The following is a 23,403-nucleotide window of genomic DNA, read 5'->3' on the forward strand; positions in this document are numbered from 1 at the left end:
TCCCCCCTGCACCAGTAACAAATGGTTCAGCCCATAGCAGGACCGGCTTTTTTCTTGTTTTCAGTAGCAAGCGATGCTTATGATCGTGCCAGAGCACATTCTGAACAACACCATGGGAATTTCGCTTTTTACACAGGTGGGTGGATGTTACACTCTGGAAATGGAAGGAAGGTGAGTGTTATTAACCCTCTGTGGTCCACGGACACGCTGCACCTCCAGATCACATGACTAATGTAAGCTGACACAGCAACAAGCTGCAGCCACGCTGAGTCTCTGTTTCAGCCACATTGAAAGTTCGGACTTCAAAGTTTTTAAATTTTAATTACAGGCCAGTAAATCCAGAGTTATGATCATATATAGAAGCCACGCTTTTTTCTAAATACTGTCGTCACGTTTGTGTGTGTGTTTGTGTTTTAAGCGTTTTCTAAGGACAGCGCGAAAACCCTCTTTCCTATCGGTGGAAAAATGCACCATGTCGCCCAATTTAAAAAACAAAAGTCAACATGTGGGATTTGGTTGTTTAGGAAGAGGGAAAACTTTTGGGGGTGACGGTAACGGCAGCAAGACAGAGCGAGCGAGAGAGAGAGTTTAGATGTGGCAGATTTGTGACGTTTAGTGTGGAGTGTATACTTAGTGTGTTGTGTTGTGTAGTCGTTGTTTTGTTTTGTGTCACAAAGGCACATTTGCAATATAAACACTGTCACTGAGTAGAAAACCAGCGGAGTGATACAGCTGCTGTTGTCAGGCCTGCAGGTTTATCCCTGAGCTGTTCTGTCTTTTGGTGGACAAGCTTGTTTTACAGGCACACATCATTTGTGGGGCATCTTATTGCGAAACCTGATTGTTCTCTCACTTTAGTTTTAGTAATATTTTTAAATTCTTATACAAAATGAAAAAAAAAACGGCAGGTGTATTGGCTGCATTTTTAGATAAATAGCTGTATATGTTTACAAAATGTACAATTTATATTTGCATTTCAAGTTATAAACATTTGCTCAACATGTCTGTGGGTTTTTGTTTAGAGTAAAAAAAAATACTACTAGGATTTTAGGTTCTTTGTGTGATTTCAGATCAGTAATACTAATGCAGTATGTCAGTCAAAACAACTAAATTCAGTTGAGCTGAAAAGATACCAAACAAGGCAACGGGGGGGAAAAATTTAACAATTTGAGGGTGAAATACAAACGTAAACTCAAAAGGAGTCAAAAATGGCCGGTTGTATTTCAGACCTCAGTGGGTTGATCCAACAAATCAAGAAAAAATTAGGTTTAAATTTTTGTTCATGACAGTGCAGATTTCTGACATTTTGTGTAATTTAAGCTGTAACAATGTGACTGTTTTCTGACAAAAAACAGACTTGCATTTGTAAATGAAGCGCCCCATGTTGTGTAGCTTTCTGGATTTTATACTTATTGGGCTACATATTTATTTATTATACAGGCTGTACAGTACGTAGCATCAAAACTCACATGTTTTATGTAACTAAAGTGTTTAATTATGTGGGCTACAGACAATAATTAAGTTATATGACGTGTATGCTTACTGTATTTGGATTATTTTAACCATATATAACCACCTGCATATGTGTAAGAAAAAAAAGGGCTTCGATTTTGCCACCCCATTTGATTTCTTTGCCACCCTGATGCCACCAGAAAATTTCTCTAGATCCACCCCTGCGGTGATTGTCCTTTGTCTTCGTCCGGGAGGGCAGGCAGTACCACCAGCCTCGCCACAGGTCGGGTGAAGGTCCAGTCCTTCACCTTGATGTCAGCAGACCTGATGTGCCCTTCGGGACTGGGGTGGACTTTGGAGATGCGACCCACGAGCCAGGAAGCGCGAGGCAGCTGAGGATCTATGATCATCACCACCAAACCTTCTGTGACATCTGCGGGGGATGACCGCCATTTCTGCTGAAGCTGCAGGTTTGGAAGGTACAGCCGGATGAATCGAGACCAGAAGTGGTCAGCCAGCACCTGGGAGTGCTTCCACCTCCGGCGACTCAGGAGCTCTTCTTTGGGGCAAGCCACTTGAGGAAGTGCTCCATCAGGCCGCCCCATCAGAAAGCAGTTGGGGGTCACTGGATCAGGATCACTGATGTCAGACGGGACATAACCTAGTGGTTTGGAGTTCAAGATGCCCTCCACCTCCACAAGGACCGTGCGGAGGACCTCTTCCAGAAGGGGTTGGGATCCTACTGTAGTGTAGAGTGCCGTCTTGACAGACCTAATCTCCCGCTCCCACACTCCCCCGAAATGAGGAGCCGCTGGTGGATTGAAGTGGAAGACAATCTTATGGGGAGCCAGGAGCTTCTGCAGGTCAGAGGTCATGGCTGCAAAAGCTGCTTGGAGTTCTCTGGCCCTGGATGACGCAGGCGACTGTCGACGTCCTGGATGAACAGGCGGGTGACTGGATGTGTTGGATCCCAAACTAAAGGATGGGAGACGTCCACCTACACGGATGACCTCATTCTCGTGGTCGAACTCAGGGGATAGTGCAAGGAAACGACTGCTGCGACTGATAGATTTCCCCTGCTTAAGGAGTCGATAATTCTCAGGGAAGCTCTCCTGTTGAGCTTCTCTCAGGACGTGCATCTCTGCTCGAATATAGTCATAAGCCGATGAAGTTCCACCGCCTTTGGCCGCCCCATGCAACTGCGTAATAGCAGCTCCAGCAGCTGTGTCCAGGTGTCATATTTGCTGAAGTTCGAGGTGGTGGGGTCAAAGGTGGTAGAAACTCCACGAAAGGTCTCTTTACGGAGCTCAGATGGGCCTGGAGGCTCAGCCAGGGTGCCACTTGGCTCTGGAGGCCACTGTTCTGGACCTAGGAGCAGGAAAGGAGGCCCTTGACTCCATCTGTTGGGTCTGGTCAGCTCGGGAAGGGACTTCCCACGGGTTATATCATCCGCAGGTTTCTGGGCTGAATCCACATAACACCAGGTGTGCGAGTGAGTTACTTCGTGGATCTCAGCCACGTGGGTACCGACGAAGACCTTGAAGTCGACCAACTTCTCTATCTCCGCCCGGTAGATCTTAACTCGTTCTGGATCTTTCTGGAGCCTTCTCTCCACACTTGTCAAACTGGGAACGACAGTGTTAGGGCTAGCTTTAAGGTGTGGCATGTTCTGGCGGCGAAGGAGGGGGGTGGCATAACGTTGGATGCCCTCGACTTCTACACGAACTGTCTTCTGCTCTAGCAGGCTAACTGCATAGTTGTCTTCTCTTGAAAGGGTAACCACCTTGCCTTCTGGCACCGGGACAACATCTACCTGCCATAACTTCTCTACATGTTTGAGTAGCTCACTCACCTGGGGAGGAATGGCGGTCGTGAAGAGGCACTGTTGTGGCAGCGAAGAGGAACCTACAGTGGGGCAAAAAAGTATTTAGTCAGCCACCGATTGTGCAAGTTCCCCCACCTAAAATGATGACAGAGGTCAGTAATTTGCACCAGAGGTACACTTCAACTGTGAGAGACAGAATGTGAAAAAAAAAAATCCATGAATCCACATGGTAGGATTTGTAAAGAATTTATTCGTAAATCAGGGTGGAAAATAAGTATTTGGTCAATAACAAAAATACAACTCAATACTTTGTAACATAACCTTTGTTGGCAATAACAGAGGTCAAACGTTTACTATAGGTCTTTACCAGGTTTGCACACACAGTAGCTGGTATTTTGGCCCATTCCTCCATGCAGATCTTCTCGAGAGCAGTGATGTTTTGGGGCTGTCGCCGAGCAACACGGACTTTCAACTCCCGCCACAGATTTTCTATGGGGTTGAGGTCTGGAGACTGGCTAGGCCACTCCAGGACTTTCAAATGCTTCTTACGGAGCCACTCCTTTGTTGCCCGGGCGGTGTGTTTTGGATCATTGTCATGTTGGAAGACCCAGCCTCGTTTCATCTTCAAAGTTCTCACTGATGGAAGGAGGTTTTGGCTCAAAATCTCACGATACATGGCCCCATTCATTCTGTCCTTAACACGGATCAGTCGTCCTGTCCCCTTGGCAGAAAAACAGCCCCATAGCATGATGTTTCCACCCCCATGCTTCACAGTAGGTATGGTGTTCTTGGGATGCAACTCAGTATTCTTCTTCCTCCAAACACGACGAGTTGAGTTTATACCAAAAAGTTCTACTTTGGTTTCATCTGACCACATGACATTCTCCCAATCCTCTGCTGTATCATCCATGTGCTCTCTGGCAAACTTCAGACGGGCCTGGACATGCACTGGCTTCAGCAGCGGAACACGTCTGGCACTGCGGGATTTGATTCCCTGCCGTTGTAGTGTGTTACTGATGGTGACCTTTGTTACTTTGGTCCCAGCTCTCTGCAGGTCATTCACCAGGTCCCCCCGTGTGGTTCTGGGATCTTTGCTCACCGTTCTCATGATCATTTTGACCCCACGGGATGAGATCTTGCGTGGAGCCCCAGATCGAGGGAGATTATCAGTGGTCTTGTATGTCTTCCATTTTCTGATGATTGCTCCCACAGTTGATTTTTTCACACCAAGCTGCTTGCCTATTGTAGATTCACTCTTCCCAGTCTGGTGCAGGTCTACAATACTTTTCCTGGTGTCCTTCGAAAGCTCTTTGGTCTTGGCCATGGCGGAGTTTGGAGTCTGACTGTTTGAGGCTGTGGACAGGTGTCTTTTATACAGATGATGAGTTCAAACAGGTGCCATTCATACAGGTAACGAGTGGGGGACAGAAAAGCTTCTTACAGGAGACGTTACAGGTCTGTGAGAGCCAGAGATTTTCCTTGTTTGAGGTGACCAAATACTTATTTTCCACCCTGATTTACCAATAAATTCTTTACAAATCCTACCATGTGAATTCATGGATTTTTTTTTTTCACATTCTGTCTCTCACAGTTGAAGTGTACCTGTGGTGCAAATTACTGACCTCTGTCATCATTTTCAGTGGGGGAACTTGCACAATCGGTGGCTGACTAAATACTTTTTTGCCCCACTGTACTGACCTTACTTTGAGTTTGATTCCATAAAAAGTGACAAAAACATTAGTGTCCGCTGTGCGTGGGAAGAAAACTTCTTTTTACAGCGAAAAAAACCCCTAAACTTCCAACAAGCACCGAGTAGCTACGACGTAATGGGAAACTCACAGAGAAACTCGCGGATTCTTCCACTGACCGCGGCACACCTGCACCAGGGTAACCCTCCGCCTACCCCACTCATGCTTTTACAGGTGAAAATAGAGCAACAGGACCGCTAGTGTTTGACTTTATTTATTTTCTGCTGTGTTTCACTTGCATCTATTTGAAAGACTGAGTGTAAACACAAAATATTTTATTTTATGTGCTGGAATGTGCAGAAAATAGGTTTAAATGTTAAACTAATTTCTTCCAGTCAGAGAATGTTGCAGATAATTAAATGTTTACTTGATGCATAAAGTTAAAAGATTAAAACTAATAAACAAGTTTTAAAAAGAGACTTTTCCATTTGATTACATTTTGTATGATGGATTATGCAGAAAAAGTAGAATTGGGCTGAAAGATCTATCGCTTTATCACCTGTTCAGGTTGTAAATCGTGTTTTTAAAAAGTAACTAAGTAATTAATTACTTTTGAAAATAAGTAATCAGTAAAGTAACGGGATTACTTTGTTGGGGAAGTAATCAGTAATTAGTTACTGATTACTTTTTTCAAGTAACTTGACCAATACTGGAAATCACGCAGCGTGTTGGTGCCTTGAAAGCTAAGCACAAATGAATAGTTTGAAAAGGTAACTTCACAGCTTAATACAGAAAACTGACAGGTTCAGCAGATTTGGACAAGTGAGAAAAATGTTGGAAATGTTTGAACGGAGTGTTTTTTAATCTGTTGAGTCGCATGAATCACCAGCAGAGGGCGCTGTCTCACTTACACCGTCTGGGTTTTTATATACTTGGACCAAAAAAAGAGAGTTTTAAAAAAGAGCGAGAGGCATGGGGACAGATGTTGAGGTAAAATAAATGCTGATTAAAATTAAATGTATAAATAAATTCGTTCACTCACGGGCGGTTTACTAACGCCACCCTGCTGTTGCCTGATTGGACCTCGTTTACCTTCAGAGTCTTCACGGCTCTGACTCAACGTGGAGCTGCAAACATTCCTCTGATTCTGGTCTGATATGACGTAATCATGACATCATCACGCAGCTGCTGCAGCTTTGTCTTCCCATCCAGATGCTCGGTTTGTGCTTCAGAAGGTCTCTACGTGCCTAAATGCACTGAGCTGCCACGTGATTGGCTGATTAGATATCTGCAGGTGTGCCTAATAAAGTGGCCAGCGACTTTATTTTTGGCAAATAATTTATATATATGTCTTTAGTCAGTTTATTTCACCTGTATATATATTTTCATTTTTTCTGCTTTATTTATGAATTTACTGGCACTATGACGTCATATCAGGACCACCAATAAAAATGTTCATTAGAAAATATTCATCCCAGGATAGTTTAAAAAATCCAGGATTAAACTTTCAGAAAATTCCACATTTTTTATGTAGAATAATCCACAAATGATTATGACACCACAGACTGCAGTAAACACAGCGCTGTTTGAACAACACACAAGTGTTGTGTGTTGTACGACTTATGGTCTCTGCAGCTGAACTGGAAAAACTCATTCATGCATTTAGATTCCTGTAATTCCCTGTTCACCAGCTTGGATCAGTCATCTCTGTCTCGCCTCCAGGTGATACAAAACGCAGCAGCCAGCCCACGAACTCGTTCTAGCTCCCGTCTTATATTCTTTACTTTGGCTCCCAATAGATTCTAGAATTCGTTTTAAAATTCTTGTTTTAACATGCAGAGCACTAAACGGCCCCAGATTATTCATCCGAGCTTCTTACAAAATACGCTGCTCGTCGTCCACGCGCACAGACGCAGAGTCTGTTGGTTGTTCCTCGAACACGACCGAAGCGGGCAGAGCCTTTCAGTCTGTGCACCACGGCTGTGGAACAGTTTACCATCACTCTACGTTTGGTTGACTCCGTGGATTCTTTGAAAAAGCAGTTAAAACTTTTCTGTTTAAACAAGCCTTTTGCTGATCTACGTGTTTTATATTCTTCACATTTTTAATTTACATTTAAACCTTTTACATTGTGTATAATGTCCATTGATTGTACTGTTTATTTTAATCTTTGTGACTGTCTGTGAAAAGCGCTAAATGAACTTTACTTACTTTCTTACTTATTCATTTTTTTTAAATATATTAATTTAACATGTTTTTCTTTATCTTATTTTCTGAGCTGGTGTTTATCTGTGTCCTCTGTGTTTTACTCAGTTAATGATCATTTTGAATGTGCTGTGAGTGAAAACAGCCGAGTCCTGCAGAGCTGCTGTCGTGGATTCTCTGCAGGAGAAGCTCAAGAAAAAAATTTACATTTTCAAGTCAAGAGAGTCTGAAGGCGCCTCAGAGAAAACCCCACAAACCAGACTCTGTATTTTTCTGAGGATTTAACGCAAATCTCAAAGTTCCTCTAATCTCAGAGTGCCAGTCATGCTGCACCAACTCCACTGATACAAGTCGCAGTTTAAGGTTCGGTGGTTTTCCTTTAGACGTGGCTCTGTGCTGAACACGTGAACTAAATGTGCAAAAGGTCCTGTCTGAGACAAGGACGGGGCGCAGGTCCCTGAGAGGGTCTGCTGTGGAAATGTGCCACAGCAGCTGGGAGAAGCTCTCTGTGTTTCTGTTTCTGTGGTGATGACTGTGACTGCGTTAGACATCACCTCAAACATCCAGAAACATGCAGAAGAGTCAAAAACGACCTTTTATTGGAGCTCGCTCAGAGCCTGAAGCAGGAAGTCTGGATTAACTTCTCTGAGTGGGGTTTAGGCTTTGTTGAGCTCAGCTTACACAAAGTCTGGATCTGGATTGTTAACACAAACCTCTGGTGTCTGACGTCTGTGTTCTTGTCTTTAAATAAGTGAAGATGTTCCTTCTATTAAAAATAATAAAATCTCACCTTCACCGGAAAACACCTGGGAATGTTTAGAGAAGGCCCATTCCCCCTCACCCACCCACCCCAGGACACACAGACTTAATGTCCGCCCGTGTTGATGAATAAGTGAAATTGTTAAGATGAAGAAGAGAGGTCAGGTGATCTGCTGTTCGTCAGACTCGTGTTTGACCTGAATATAAGACTTCACGCCCCAAGGACCTCAACAGCTACAGGCCGGTGGCTCTGACATCCCACCTGATGAAGACCCTGGAGCGGTTGGTCCTGGCTCAGCTTCGGCGCCTAATAAGCTCATCACTGGACCCACTTCAGTTTGCCTACCAGCCTGGCATTGGAGCGGATGATGCCGTCATTCACCTCCTACATCGTTCCCTCGCTCACCTGGAGACCGCTGGAAGCACTGTGAGAATCATGTTCTTTGATTTCTCCAGTGCCTTCAACACCATTCTTCCCTCGGTTCTAAAGGACAAGCTGGTGAACTCTGGAGTGGACCATCACCTCACTACCTGGATCCTGGACTACCTCACCGACCGACCACAGTATGTGAGGACTCAGGGCTGTGTGTCGGACAGGGTCGTCTGCAGTACGGGGGCCCCACAGGGAACGGTTCTGGCTCCGTTCCTCTTCACCATCTACACTGCAGACTTCTCCCACAATTCCACCCAGTGCTTCCTGCAGAAGTTCTCTGATGACTCTGCAATAGTCGGCCTCATCACTGATGGGGACGACAAGGAGTACAGAGGACTGACTCAAGACTTTGTGGACTGGTGCCAGCAGGACTACCTCCAGATCAACGCCAGTAAAACCAAGGAACTGGTGGTAGACTTCCGCAGGCACAAGCATTCTCCACTGCAACCACTGAACATCCAAGGTATGGACATTGAGGCTGTGGACAGCTACAGGTACCTTGGTGTTCATCTGAACAACAGACTGGACTGGACTCATAACTCAGACGCCCTCTACAGGAAAGGGCAGAGCAGGCTGTACCTGCTGCGGAGACTCAGGTCGTTTGGGGTGGAGGGCCCACTCCTGAAGACGTTCTATGACTCTGTTGTGGCTTCTGCTATCTTTTATGGTGTGGTCTGCTGGGGCGGCAGCATCTCTGCTGGGGACAGGAAGAGACTGAACAGGGTGATCCGAAGGGCCAGCTCTGTTCTAGGATGCCCTCTGGACCCAGTGGAGGTGGTGAGTGACAGGAGAACGGCGGCTAAGCTGTCATCCCTGATGGACAACGTCTCCCACCCCATGCAGCAGACTGTGACAGCACTGAGCAGCTCCTTCAGTGGGAGACTGCGGCACCCACGGTGTGGGACGGAGAGATTTCGCAGGTCTTTCCTCCCCACTGCTGTCAGACTCCATAATAAAGACTTTAACTGATCAAGCACACACATCCATACATATGCAATAATACTAAGTGCAATAATCCTTTCTGTCATCGTTGTATTTTTACTCAGTTGTATATAGTATTTGTATTTGTATTCTATTTTTATCTTATTGTATATTTATTTTATTCTATTCTGTACAGCTGTGTACTGTATTTATTCTTATTGTATTCTAATTTTTGCCTCATAACTTTTGCACTGTCCACTTCCTGCTGTGACAAAACAAATTTCCCACGTGTGGGACTAATAAAGGTTATCTTATCTTATTTAACTCTTTACTCTGTTCTTAGCGCTTCAAAGTTGCTCTTTGGGTCAGATAAGCGCGTTTTTATTGTAAATGCTGAAATGATTTCATGTCCACCGCCTTTTCTGGGTCTTTTTCACCTGCGGGACGTGTGCAGGTGAAAAAGTGGCTCGCGCTGTGATTTCCGAGGATTTTTCTGCAGATTTGTGACGGAAGTGGCGGAGGGTCCTCTGCGCCTCGGAGCTGCGCAGTAGCGCACTGGGTGTAGTCTGGACTCTCGTCTTTTCCTGCTGGAGTTTGTTGCATGGCGGCGGCGGACACAAAGAGCTGAGGCCGAGCGCAGACCCGCACACCCCCACACAGTACACAGCACAGCCGGACACGAGCTGCGGAGGCGGCCGGGACGGAGACACCCGCCCTACGCTTCAGTCGCTGCCCGGAGACGGTTCATGTCGGTAACCGGGGAGTTTCTGCAAACTCTGAAAAGTTGAAGGAGAGTTCGCGAGGGAGCCGCGCGCAGTCTTCTGATCGTGAGGGAGGACGGAGGGGGCAGGAAAAATGCCGAGTGTGATCCGGGCTCTGGTGGCTCTGAGCTGGGCGGCGGCGCTGTGCGTGCGCGCTGCCATGGACGAGTGCTCGGACGAGCGGGACCGGCCGCAGCGCTGCATGCCCGAGTTCGTCAACGCTGCCTTCAACGTGACGGTGGTGGCCACCAATACCTGCGGCTCTCCGCCCGAGGAGTACTGCGTGCAGACCGGCGCCACCGGGGTCACCAAGTCGTGCCACATCTGCGACGCCCGGGACCCGCGGAACCACCACGGCGCCGCGTACCTGACCGACTACAACAACCAGCAGGACACTACCTGGTGGCAGAGCCAGACCATGCTGGCGGGGATTCAGTACCCGAACTCCATCAACCTCACCCTGCACCTCGGTAAGACCCCGAACACCTCTCGCGCTCACCTCCGCTCCGAACCTCCTTTAAGAAACTCCACATTTAAGCTTTTCTTTCCTCCCCGCTGAAAACAGCTGCACAAACCAACACAGACACAAATGTTTACGCATCTGGATAAGTCAGTCTTTCATTCGGCTTACAGTCAAAACACTCAAACCACACAGTCTTACACGGAATCCCATATTTAGTGTTGCGAGTTTCTGCGCTTTAGGTCCGAGGGCAGCTCAGTGAGCTCTGTGTGTGTGTTTGGAGAAGTGTTTGTTTCACGAATTGAATGCACGTCCTCACATTCCAAAGCAGATGGAAAATCTGCGGTGGAAGCAAACTGGATGGAAAAGTTAAAGTAGTGTAATTTTCTATGGAGTCTGGCTGGGAAATAAAGAAGTTGCGAAACTCTGGAGGAGATTGATTACCTGATATGGCTTCAAACAGTCAGAAACAAGAGAGGCATACGTGACCACCGTGTACTCAAACTTTCTACTCAGTCTGACCCCCTGCACGCTCCTCTCCGCTGAGCCGAACCCCCCTAAAAATGTAAATTTCGTGTTTCTTTCTTTTCTGTTAAAACTGCCACACGAAACGACACAAACACACATCTGCGGGTCCCTCTCTTTTATTCGGCCTCAGTCAGCACATCAAAGCACTCTCTGTTTAATAGAATTACACTATAAACTTGGCGCTTCTGCTCTAAGTGCAGCGCGCTGAACAGCTGTGAGAGGTGGAAAGGCTCCGGGAACATTTAAATCTGTGGAATTTTCTACGGAGTCTGGTGAGACTTTCTTCAACAGGAGAGAAGACTGTTTTCTGGCAGTATGACGTCAAACAGGGTCAGAGATGACATTCTACTTGTATTTACTTGAGTTCTATTTTTTAAGATGGCGCTGGAATCAGAGGTGTGTGTGTGTGTGTGTGTGTGTGTGTGTGTGTTTGGGGGGGGTCGCAGCTATTTTCTGACCTGACTGAAAGCAGGTGGAGCTCGTGCTGGGTCTCCATCACGTCTGTGCCATTTGCTCGCTCATGGTTTGAGTTGGCAGCTCGGTGTCCCAGCCGCCTCTGAACGCACCACCAGCACTGGCTTCAGTTGTTGGTGTTTATGATTCTCAGACATGCTCAGGGTCTATTTTGACCTCTTTCAGCCGCATCTCCTGCTTCCCCCGGGAATATTCATCCTCCCTGTTTAAACAGGATGACGTAAATAAACTGCAGCTGAGCTCTTGCAGCTCATGAGCTCAGTCATTTATGCATCGCTGCGTTTCTTCTGCATCAGCCCTCCTTCAGTCTGCGTGCGCTTCATGTTGGCATATTTTCAAGCTAGATGAAAAAGTTTAACCCTGAAGAGCATTTTTTTCTGATTTGACAGGAAGTATGCACCAACTGTGAGGTGCAGGAGAACGCTCCCAGCTGCCTCCTGTCGCTGCTGTGCGTCTGAATGTGAAGTGAAAGGTTTGGGTTGAGCTGTTGTAAGATCTGTCAGGATGATCTGTGTCTGCTGGAAGTCGTCTCAGTCTTCCTGACTCGGCCTTTTAAAAATACCTGTCTATTTCTGCCGCCTGAGGCCTCCTCTGTTTTTAACAGTGCTCCACATTCCTGAGGCCTTCGGTCATGCCGTTGCTTGGAGCTGAGCTGGGCTCTTTGTGGCCTCAGGTGCTGCTGCCTTAATTACACGCCGCCTTCTCTCGGCCCGCGGCGCTGCGTGATCGGAGCTCTGCTGCTTTCAGGTGTGTGAAGTCATTGTGGCACAGATCGGTGCAGTCCAGGGATCCATGTAAAGAAAGCAGGCAGTGAGCACCTGAGTGCCCCCAGCTGAGCCTCCAGGGTGTTACTGAGGAGTCTCGAAGAAGTTGTGAAGGTCGGCGTGCTGCTGGTTGACGGACACATGAGTCCACGAGCGCACCGGCGTGCACGTCTGTTAACCAGGGGTGTCCAACTCCAGGCCTCGGGGGCCGGTGTCCTGCAGGTTTTAGATCTCACCCTGGGTCAACACACCTGAATCACATCCGGCCCTCGAGGCCTGGAGTTCGACACACATCTGCTTCCAGCACCTTCCACAGAGAGTCCCGTCTCCACCTACACCATCAGCAGCTGGTGGTGCTGGTCACTCCTCTGCTCGAGACGCCCTCAGCAGTCGGAGATCCGGTTCACGTGGCGCTGCATCGAGGACCAGTCAGTCAGTCAGTGCTCGCGCTCTGCCGCGGTCCCGCCCGAACCTCAGGACGCGCTGACGGTTCTCAGGTTTTAATCTCTCAGGAAGTCATCGCGTGGCTGTTTGTTGATGGTTGAACAGCTCGTTGAGTTTCCTGAACGCAGAGTGAAGAGGTCATTTCCTGCTGATCCGATCTCCTAAATACAATCGTTTCTCACAGGAAGCTCAGACGGAGCAGAGGAACTGTCCGAGTCATCTCTGCTCAACGTTACGAGTGCGAGTCTTCACTTCAGCTTTGGCTGTAACACAGAATCAGGTCCTTCATGTTCATGCTGAGAGCAGGTTTGATGCTTCACTTTATGGAGCGTGATATTAAAGGTTCAGGAAGAGTCAGCTGAATGTCTGCAGTAACATCACTCCTAATCTTCTTACCGAAGCCTGTAAAGAGCGCGTGAACGACGTCAGGTGCTGCTTCGTTGAGCTGTTTCACAGGTGGAGCAAATTTAAGTGAATGAGCTTCAATTTGTGCAAAAGTGAAATCTGAGCAGAGGATTAGAAATCAGCTCGTGCTGTAACGCAGGCGGTGAAGACGCAGGCGAGTGCTCGCAGCGCGCTCGTGTTTCATCTCTAAACCTGCGAATGAGTTTAAAGTGTGCGGATGATAAAGCTGCAGCTTAATCTCAGGAAACCCGTGTGTGCGTGAGTGCGTGTGGGGACTCTTTGATGTGCTGCAGTGCGTCTGCAGCGGGAAAGCGACATGTCCCGACTCGATGAGGGTGACATGAAAGACCCACAAAGAGGAACACCCCGTGCAGATGGATGCAGAGGGGCCCCTCATTTATCTGGATTCACCAGCACGAGGACTTCACAGGACAGGCTGACGGCAAATGTTTGATGTAGAATTAACCAAAAATTGAATGAAGTCTGGTCAAAGAAGAGCTTTGTGGGTTTCTGTAACAGACTGAGGGAGAAACGTTTCGGTTCTTCACGTTTTGATTAAACGAACTTTATCACGTCTGTCTGAGTTTGTTCAGTACACGATGACCTAACGTACACGAAGGCTCCTCCTCCAAACCCTCCACATTCCTCTGCTGTGAAGAGCTGAATATTAATGTGACCCCCCCCCCCTCCCCCGCCTCCACCGCCACATCGGAAACTTCCTTCTAGCTGAAACCAAACTGGCTTCCAGCTATTATTGAAACAACATTTACTGAATGTCTGAGGTTTCAAGTGTCGGTTGGCTTTTGGTGTCACTCGCTGTCGCTTCTTCTTCTGTGGTTATTGTGGTGGCAGAGATTGGTGGTTACCATGGCGAGATGAGCAGCGCTGTTTTAGAAAAGCTTTTCTGAGCCTGGAGTGAAAGTTTCAGTGTAGGTCTCATTTATCGCAGACCCTCTGAAACCGCGTGCCGTCACCTGTCGGGCGCTTCAGGAGAAAAATGGGCGACGCGGTCCACGATGGCTGTGATTGGCCTGTTCAGTACCGCTGTTTCCTCCTGGGCGCTCCCTGTGTGTACCCGGCATAAGTGTGGAAGGTGCGTCGCGGTGCCCAGAGCAGGTGAGGGGGCCAGGAAGTCAGACACAGGAAGGGTGTAAAGAATCCTGTCAAAATAAAAGCGCGTGTGCGACTAAATTCTGTGGCTGTGATTTGGAGCCAGGTGATGGGTGCATCAGAGAATCTGAGACACCAGCTCTGGTGTCCCACCTCCACTTCTTCCCACCATTGATTCCCCCCCCCCCCCCCCCCCCCCCCAAAAAAAAAAACAAAAAACAAAAAACCAACTGTTAGTTCAGTAAATGCAGTTTGTTACATTCATAATGACTCATCTGTTCTGACGTTTTCGGGGTTGTGGGAGCAGCAGATATGCAGACCTCCCCGGCCACCTCCTCCAGCTGCTCTGAGGGGACGCTGAGGCGGTCCTAACCAGCCGAGAAATAAAATCTGTCTCCCGGGTCCGATTCCTGGACGTGAGACGCCTCACCCAGGATGCCGAACCACCCCAGCTCTTTCACACTGCAGACCAAACATCCAGATGTTGGGAGTTGGCTGCGTTTTGGATCTGATGATCCTCGGCTGAACATGACGATGATGATGATCGCTCCACAGCAGCTGATGTGTGAGGCGTATGTTCGCTGTGAGTCAGAGAGCAGTGCACTGTGGGAAAACCCACAGTGCCATCAAAAGACGTTTTTCTTCCTCTGGAGTGTCCAGCTGTTGCAAATCATACCAGGCTGGGGCTGAGTGAGGGGGAGGGGGGCATTGTTTGGCGTCTCAGGAATGAGCGCAGCGTGGGAAACTGGGATGTGGAGCAATTACGAGAGCTGCACAGCTGGACGATGGCTGCTGGCTCATTGCAGCTGATGAGAGAGACCTCCAGCCCAAAGCCACCCTTAACCCTCCACTACCTTTAAATTTCCCCTCTGGTCCCTCTGGTCTGACGGCCTCGTGGCAGACGTCGGCCTGAGGCGTTTAAACCCCCGTCAGGTGTTTCTTCAGAGTCACAGGTTAAGTTTAAATCTTCCTCCTGCTTCTGAAGATTCCTGAGTTTTTCATCTTTTGATGAATTCACTGATGTTCGGCGTCCATGTTCAGACTTCAAAGAGACGCTCGGGTACTGAAGCGAGTAACGGACCCCTCCCCAGACGGTCGGAGCGAGGCCAGCTGTTTGCATGTGACGCTCAGGCCGCTGGTCTTAAAGGAAACTCGCTTTCTTTAACTTACCGTATTTCCCGGACTACAGAGCGCACCTGAATATTAGCCGCACAAGCTAAAATCAGGGGAAAATCCTGTTTTGTACATACATTAGCCGCACCTGACTAAAAGCCGCAGGTGTTTCAATGTTGACTTATCATATATAAGAGAATATGCACAAAGGGAATTGTCAGGAAAGAGATGGCTGTTTGGAGACATCACTTTTATTAATATTTTGAAAAACAAGTTATGGGTACATATTTGCACATGTAGTACATAACAGTAACCTACAGCACACCAGAAAAATAGATTCGGACTACCTTTTAGGCTCAGGTGCAGTGACACGGCTTTAACAAGAAGAAAAGTCAGTCATTCACCATCTTTCTCTTCTTCCTGCCACTAAAACCACCAAAGTCCTCTCCTCCAATGTCGGAAACGAACAGGCTCAGGGTGGCTTCGTCATCCACTCTCCGCTTCTCTCCTTCGTTGTCACTTTCAAAACCAAAGAAATCCTCGTTGTCAGTGTCGAACACCCTCAGAAGGGCCGTGGCGGTGTCCTCCTCTCCATCATGCAGCAGTCCAGCCCTTCAAAATCCGTTGGTGATCGTGGATGTTTTCGCACTTTTCCACGCTGTCAGAATCCACCGGTGGAGTTGGGCATAACTTGCTTTTCGCAAGTTTATCTCCGCTCATCATCCACGCCTCCCGCTGAACGCGTAGCGCTACTTTGAAGTTTGTTTTTCGCACTACTTCGTACGGCACTACGTTGCCTGGCGGACGGACATGTGACTAACATACCACTCTTGAACCCCGATCCTTCCGCCAGGCAACGTAGTGCCGTACAACAGCGGAACAAACAAAACAAATCGTCTTACGATATGACAAAAATCATGGACAATCCATAGAAAAGCCGCACCTGACTAAAAGCCGCAGGGTTCAAAGCTTGTGCAAAAAGTAGCGGCTTATAGCCCGACAATTACGGTAATCCCAAAGAGTTTGGATCTTTGAAGCGAAGCTTGATCTGCTGCTGTGGACGAGGTCAGCGGTGAAGCGCAGTTCAGCCGTCTGGTGTTTTTACCTCTTCCTGTTTGAATAACAGCCTTTACACACTGAAGCCTTCGTCGCTCTGCGTGGAAGCTGCAGGTGCCTCTATTGGGTTGATGTTTGTGCTGCGAGCCTCTCAGGCTCAACTGTTTCAGCTAAAATGAGTGTTTTTCTCCCTGGAGTCTGGTTGGACTGCAGAGATGGTCATCTGAAGACCTTATGACCTCCAACAGCAGAACTTTACCATCCTTTGTGTTAAACATGTTCTTGAAGTTTAGTTTTCACAGTTAAATGAGATGTTGAATCATTTGTGAGCTTTGGGTGGTGAAGTTGCAGAGCTCAGACAATAAAAAAACTCATTAAAAATGCTCCAACAGCACAAACACGCTGCAGAGGTCCAGTTCTGGTGAAGCTAGCAGACAGCTAGCAGCTACAGCCGCCTGTGTCGCCATTTACCTGTCAGTCAAACAGGCCACGCCCCTAAGAATCCAAACTTTAAGCCCTGATCCTGTTTAAACAGATGGGTTTCATAGAGTTGTCACATCTACAGCTGAGTCTGTGGCCACCGACGCGCTGCTGGAGCCTCTGGTGGACGGCACAGGAACTGCAGTTTCTGTCAGCTGGATTAAAACCAACGCTGGCTGTAATCCAGGTGAGTTTGAAACTTTAGAGGATAAATAATCGGCAGAGACGGCGGTCAAAAAGGAAGCGAGTCTGCGAGGTTGAAAGGCGAGGCGTTTAGGGCCCATCTGATATCTCGTAACCTTGGAGCTTAAAGCCGAAGCGCCAACGTCTCGGGCTGAAAGTCAAGGTGACTCGTCTGCTGCAGATAAGACGGGAAAACATTTCCCCTCAGAGGGAAGCGGCAGCTGAGAGGCTTCCACACTGAAAGTGTCTTTAATCAGGTTTTTATGGGACGTGGTTTCAAACCTCGGGGCTGTAATCACGTGATCGCCTCCTCGCACCGTTTCTGTTTGGGGGAGTGATTGACTTTTATTATTCTGGAAAGCAACAGTTGCAGTATTGAAGTCGCAGTTGGCTGTCAGCTGTGTTTATTATTCTGGATGTGATTTCCAGCCGGGTGGTGTAGCGACACAGTTGGTGCTCTCAGTCAAACGGCTTCTCTTCCCATTGGCCGGGCCGCCTGCTCGACTGGCGTTTGTCCAGATTCACGTTGCTCGTACGAGACAAAAGAAAAGCTTCAGTGTGAGAAGCAGGAAGAAAAATCAATGTGAGCATCCACAGGATTATCGAATCTGGCCACCTCTGACCTCTGACCTCTCAGAGGTGGGTCAGCTTTGTCTGTCCATAGTTTGAAACAAATACCTGAATATTTGAATTCTGCTGCCGTCCTTCTATAACAGAACAACACGAGTTTCTGAGTTTCTGCTCCGTGATGTTCGGACGTGGTGTGATGTCATATCCACGTGCGTGACCCCCGCACATTCACCTGCAGCGTTTCATTGGTCGGGACAAACATGGAGGAGCAGCTGCGCGCTGAGGAAGCTTTACCCACCGTGTGTCTGAAAGCCTCATTCACACCGTTTCTACGTCTCCACAGTTTAAAGGTCAAAGTGGGCTGGCTGTGTGACAGGAAGCACTGGCTGACATTCGGGTCCGTGACGCCGTCCTTCGCCGTGTGTTTTCTTCTGCATTCATTAACAGAAAGTCTTTTAGCTGCTCTTAAATCGCCTGCCGAGCAGCTGCTCTGACGACTCCGGACGGATTAATCAAAGTCTGGAGCCCGAGGCGCCGTCTCGCGCTGCCTGATATGAGTCACCTCGAGCCGGCTGCTGCCTCAGATCGCATTAAGAAACCGCACTTCCTCCTCTTCCTCGGCAGCGTCACCCTCAGCTCTGAACCGTCAGTCATCTCAGGAATTCAGACTTTTCCTCAGACCTAAACAGTCTGGGATGAGCTCCCATCCCCCTCCATCAAAGACAGGATGAATCCTATCAGGAGATCAGAGGCAGGAGGCCTCGGCTCCTCCAAACCCACAAACCTCTGCTCTGCTTTCTAACGTGGAGGAGGTGGCGGTGTTGGGGGAGGGGCCGGCGTCTCAGCCGCCTGTGACAGAAACTTGGTTTATGCTGCGTTTATGCCCAAATATCAATATTTTAATAGAAACCTGCGGCCGCTCGATCGGACTCGCCTCAGCTGAGGTCGGGCGTCCTGAGGACGTTTTGGTGTCACAGATATGATGATGATGATGATGATGTTTAGATGTTTGGATGTTTAGCCCTCTGTGATTCCCGCTCTTTTCTCAGAGACGGTGGGACGGACTCTGAGCCCGTGGGCTCTCCTGATTGGCTCATTCGTCTGTAACTTTTCTCTGAAACAGTTTCTGTGAATACCTAAAATCCATCTGCTTGCATGTAACACGCCGCAGAGGGCGACCTGGCCGCAGAGGGCGACCTGGCCGCAGAGGGCGACCTGGCCGCAGAGGGCGACCTGGCCGCAGAGGGCGACCTGGCCGCTGAGCCCAGCGAGCTGTGAAACTGTCGTGTAAATGGTTAAAAGGAAATGTTGGTGCAGAACAAGAAACTGGGCCCTGTGGGTGGGTGTGTGTGTGGGTGTGGGGGGGGGGTTGGTCTAATGAAGGTGAAGCAGCCGACACAAACAAACAGACTGAACTATTTGTTCATCCAGCTTTCAGCTCCAGGGCCTGAAATTCAGATATTCCAAAGTTGGGGGAATTCCCCTTATTGCTTCCCACAGAGGGAGTTTGTATATGATCCAGCCTGCAGGTTTCCATCACCCTCTTCCTCCCTCGGGGTGTTTTGCTGTGATTTCTGCTCTGTCTGCGTTTTCTCTCGTCTCCGCGGTCGATCTGCTCCTGCCGTCACCTCAGGTTGTCGTTGGCCGTCAGAGGATCCTGAGGATTCTCGCTCACCGGCACTGCTGATCAGTATCCTGCAGTCCTGCAGGCCGTGACTGTGAGCAGCAACTTCAGCGTGGAAACTGTTAAATTGAGTGCGATGTGTGAACACCAGAAGCTGCGCTCGCTCTCTGGATCTGTTTCATTCATTTTATTTGCGTATAAACGTCCACAGGTCTCCCTGATCTCTGAGAATCAGCCACGTTTGCTTTGACGTGCTCGTGGACTTTGAGAATTCACTCATTACTTCACCACAGTGAGTCTGGATGTCTTAATCCTGAAAATTGGAAATTTCCAGGCTTGTTTCCAGCTGCTGAAGCGTCTTTATTTACCCCCCCCTCCCCCCCTTCACTCCCTCCATCCTCCCCCCACAACAAACGCCGTCCTTTTCTTCTCCTGCTGTTTGTTCACTCATCGCGCTTCACTTTAGAGTACAAACTCCACATTCTTGTTGCTGTGCGCTAATTAAAAGGCCTGCGGTGCGTTCAGGGTCACTGCGGGACTTCTGTACCAGCGCGAGTCCAGTCCTGTCCCAAACACTGAGGCGGCCGTGCGTCGCAAACGAATTCTTTTTCCTTTTTATTCTTAGTTTGTTCGATTGATGTGCTTTGAGTTGCAGACTGTGGGGGTTTGTTTTGATTCATCACATGTCTCTCTATAGTTAAATAAGTGTATGAGAAGCTGAAGCAAAGGGAACATTTCTCTGTTCAGCCCACAATTCTGCCGACCAATCAGGTTTGAGCTGGCTGCAGGAAGTTCTCCCTTGATGTCGATTGTTTTGACCCTCTGCATGAATTGAAAGGGATCTGTTCAGGAGGCGGGGCCTTAATAGCGCGTAGCTGCCATCGTCGTGTACAGTCTGTGACCTGAACGATGGTCGGTGTGCGACGTCGTCTGCGGCGTGTACGAGCTCGTCGGTGCATTTATTTTTCCTGTCACCTCCTAAACTGTGGAAGCTGCGACAGGCTGTTATTAAACTCACATCTGGATCAAACCTCCGGCGTGACGCCAGGCGCGCACAGGAAGTTAGAGCTGTAATTACAGCTTCACGTCGGATACTTTCCACCGGAGACGAGCTGATGAGAGTTTATAGGAGCTGCAGATTTACCTGTTTCACTGCATGTGAACATAACAACGAGCAGCAGCTGATTTATTGCTGCAGCTCGGTGGTCGTTCCTGCGTCTGAAGCAGCTTTAATCTCCGATTGTTTCTCTCGTCCTAGATCCAGGAATGAAGCGCGTTTGTTATTTCATGGAGTCGTCGTTTTCCCGGCAGGTTTTCCGCTGCATGACTTGATTTTAGCAGCTGGTGATTCCACACGTGTCATTGAATGCACCGTGACTTTGTGAAACTTGGATTTTTGTTGCGTTTAGTTTCATCTGCTCACCTGAAACCTCAGGATGTCCTCAAAACTCAACGTCACAGATCACCTCTTTGGTCCTTTAACTTCCGTTATCTCCCATCACGTGAAGTTTCCGCCTTTCTTCCCGCCGTCAGATTAGAAATGGGAATAAATGCGCTCATGTTGGCTCAGACTAAACAAACCGAGATCAGATAAAGCGAGCGGGTTCAGAGTGGAGGCTGAAAGAAGGGAAGATGTCTGTTCTCTTATCGTGTTTCTTTAAAGGATTAGACAGGAAGCGCAGACACACGAGGGGAATCGGGACAGACGCATCTTCTCTCCTCTTTTCTTCCATCTTCTTCTTTTATCTTTGTCATCACGCTTTGACCTGAGCTTGAATGCCTCCAATCTGGGGGAAAATCTGCTGGTCCTAAAATGCAAAGTATGCCAGAAGCTGGTGAGTTTCAGATATTTTGTGCTGAAATCTCTTGTCATCAAAAAAGGTGAGAAATGTGAAAAGACGTTTGTGTCTCGGTGATAGAAAGCTTTGCTGCTGATGACCCGGTTTGTGTTGAGCTTCAGCTCTGAGTCTGTGGACAGAGGAGGTCCTCTCAGATGGAGATGGCTCCTGCACCGCGCTGACAGATGGTCTCAGCTGTTCGTGCTGAGTTTGCTTCTTGTGCCTGATGGATAAGCATCTCTCCTTTGGCTTCGTCTGCCCGAAGCACACTGTTCCTGAAGTCTTTGACCTTTAACCTGTTCACTGAGGCCTGCAGAGTCTGAGAGCTGTTGGGTTTTCTGCTCTGACCTTGGGCTGAATTCCCTGGGAGTCCACTCCCCAAAGATGGGGTCATTAACACGAACCCGAATGCTTCAAAACCTCTGCTTGCACAGAGCTGCTTAAACTTTATGCACATCAGTGAATCAATGCATTAGCTTAGCAGCACCGAGCTGCTCCGTAATCCCTCGTTCCTGTAGAAGAAATAAAAATGTGCAGATTTTCTCAGAGTGCATGTTTTCCTCGTTTTCACTGATTCTGGCAGGTTCATCAAACCGTTCATCGTCAGTGGCCCTTAACTTTCTGGTTCCCCTCAGCCGCATCATAACGTCTCTTTTCAACTCACTCACTCACTCACTCACTCACTCACACACACACTCTCTCTCTCTCTCTCTCTCTCTCTCTCTCTCTCTCTCTCTCTCTCTCTCTCTCTCTCATGTACCTGGTTGGTCAGAGGGCCCGGTGGCACCAGTGTCCAGTGTGTGGATGACTGGATGTGTAGAGCGCTATATAAATACAGGCCATTTACCTGAGTGAACACGCAGGTGCACCAAACCTCTGAAAAGCCTTCAGACGTTATTCGATTATTTCAGTCGTCATTTTGATGCTGATGTGAAACTTTGCGTAGCCGACCTCTTTAAATCGTGTTTTTCTTGCATGGACTCTGGTCTGGTTACAGTTATAACTTCCAGTCCTGTCAGAAAACTTTGACCTTTGACCTGACTGTAAGCTGACTTAAAGTGCTTCCTCCTGTGGGAAGACGAGCTGCTGTGGGAATTCAGCAGGATGGGAAAAGGCTCTGAGGGAAGCGGCTTGTGACCTCGGAGGAAACTGAGCCGGAGTTTGTTAAAGCAGCGGGGGGAGGCTGGGCAGGGGGCCCGGTGGGCCCGGTCCTGCTCAGACTCTGAGGCTGCGTCCACACTAGCGTTTTCAGAGTCGTGCGTGCACATTGCAACGGCCCAAACGCTTACGTTCCAGTCCTGCAAAAGCAAGTGAGAGTTGAAGAATCTGCAGGAAAGCTCTCTGGAGCATGTGCAGACTGATTCATCTTTTTTAGGGCTGTCAAAATTGAGAGTAATCAAAACGACTGTAATGCCTCTGCTGTCTTTGTTTAACTGGTTTTAATCGTTTTAGAGAGTCTGCGCTTTCGAGCGTCCACACTGCGACGGGACAGCTCCGTTTTGAAATGTATGCGTTCTTGTGAGCGTTTGTCCTTGAGGAAAACGCCGTCTCAGCGTGGACGGGAGGCCAGAACGATGCGTTTTCTAATGAAACCACATTAGTGTGGACTTAGCCTGAGATTTGCTTTGCAGGAAGTGATTCAGCGCCCCAGGGAGAGCAGGGAGCCCGGGGGAGGGGGGGTTTCTCTTATTATAGACGGCATGGAGTCTGTGAACAAGTAGAGATGCATTACAGGGACAAGCAGATGCATGCAGGGTAATTTTAGCCCTGCTGCCTGGGAGGAGGGGGCAGATAGCGAGGGAGAGTAAAACGTTATCAAAGCAGGTTGAGGGTAAACACGCGAGCTGACTGTGTCCCGGGAAACGCGATCGTCGGCTGTTTGTTCGTGTTTCTTCCACTCGAGTGGCGTAATTACACGGCTGATGGAGAGGCGGTCCCTCGCCCCTCCAGCTCGAACCCCGGCTGTGGAAACGTCAGGTCTGTGGAACTCCGGGTCACAGGGAAAGAGCTGCAGCTGATGGGAAACCTCTGTCGCCAGTGGGCGTGGCCAAAAGTGAAAAGTGGATGGAAATTATTCCAACACAAAAAACAATCAGTGTAATTTAATATGGCAGGATGTTGAGCTGTGCACGCAGTCGGTCATCTTCTCCTCAGCGTCCTCGGTGTGACCACGCGGACCCGTAATCTCCTGGGATTAGATTACAGCGTCTCGTCTTCACTCACAGCTGAAGATAACATTCCTAACATCACAAAGTCAAACATTAAAACTAATGTAAGCTGTTTAAGTTCTGCGTTTGCTCCATGTGACCA

At 48.4% G+C, this 23,403-nt stretch overlaps 1 protein-coding gene across 1 annotated transcript in view; it reads left to right on the forward strand.

The window, feature by feature from the left end:
- Nucleotides 1-9,810: 9,810 nt before the first annotated feature.
- The window catches only part of lamc1 (laminin, gamma 1), a 47,116-nt gene continuing 33,523 nt past the window's right edge, over nt 9,811-23,403 (forward strand). Inside the window, exon 1 of the mRNA XM_082513544.1 lies at nt 9,811-10,514. Within this exon, the coding sequence (XP_082369670.1) occupies nt 10,139-10,514 (376 nt within the window). The 5' untranslated portion in view covers nt 9,811-10,138. The remainder of the gene's footprint in view (nt 10,515-23,403) is intronic.

The sequence above is a fragment of the Aulonocara stuartgranti genome (assembly GCF_965226115.1).
Source record: "Aulonocara stuartgranti genome assembly, chromosome: 18".
NCBI lineage: Eukaryota > Metazoa > Chordata > Actinopteri > Cichliformes > Cichlidae > Aulonocara > Aulonocara stuartgranti.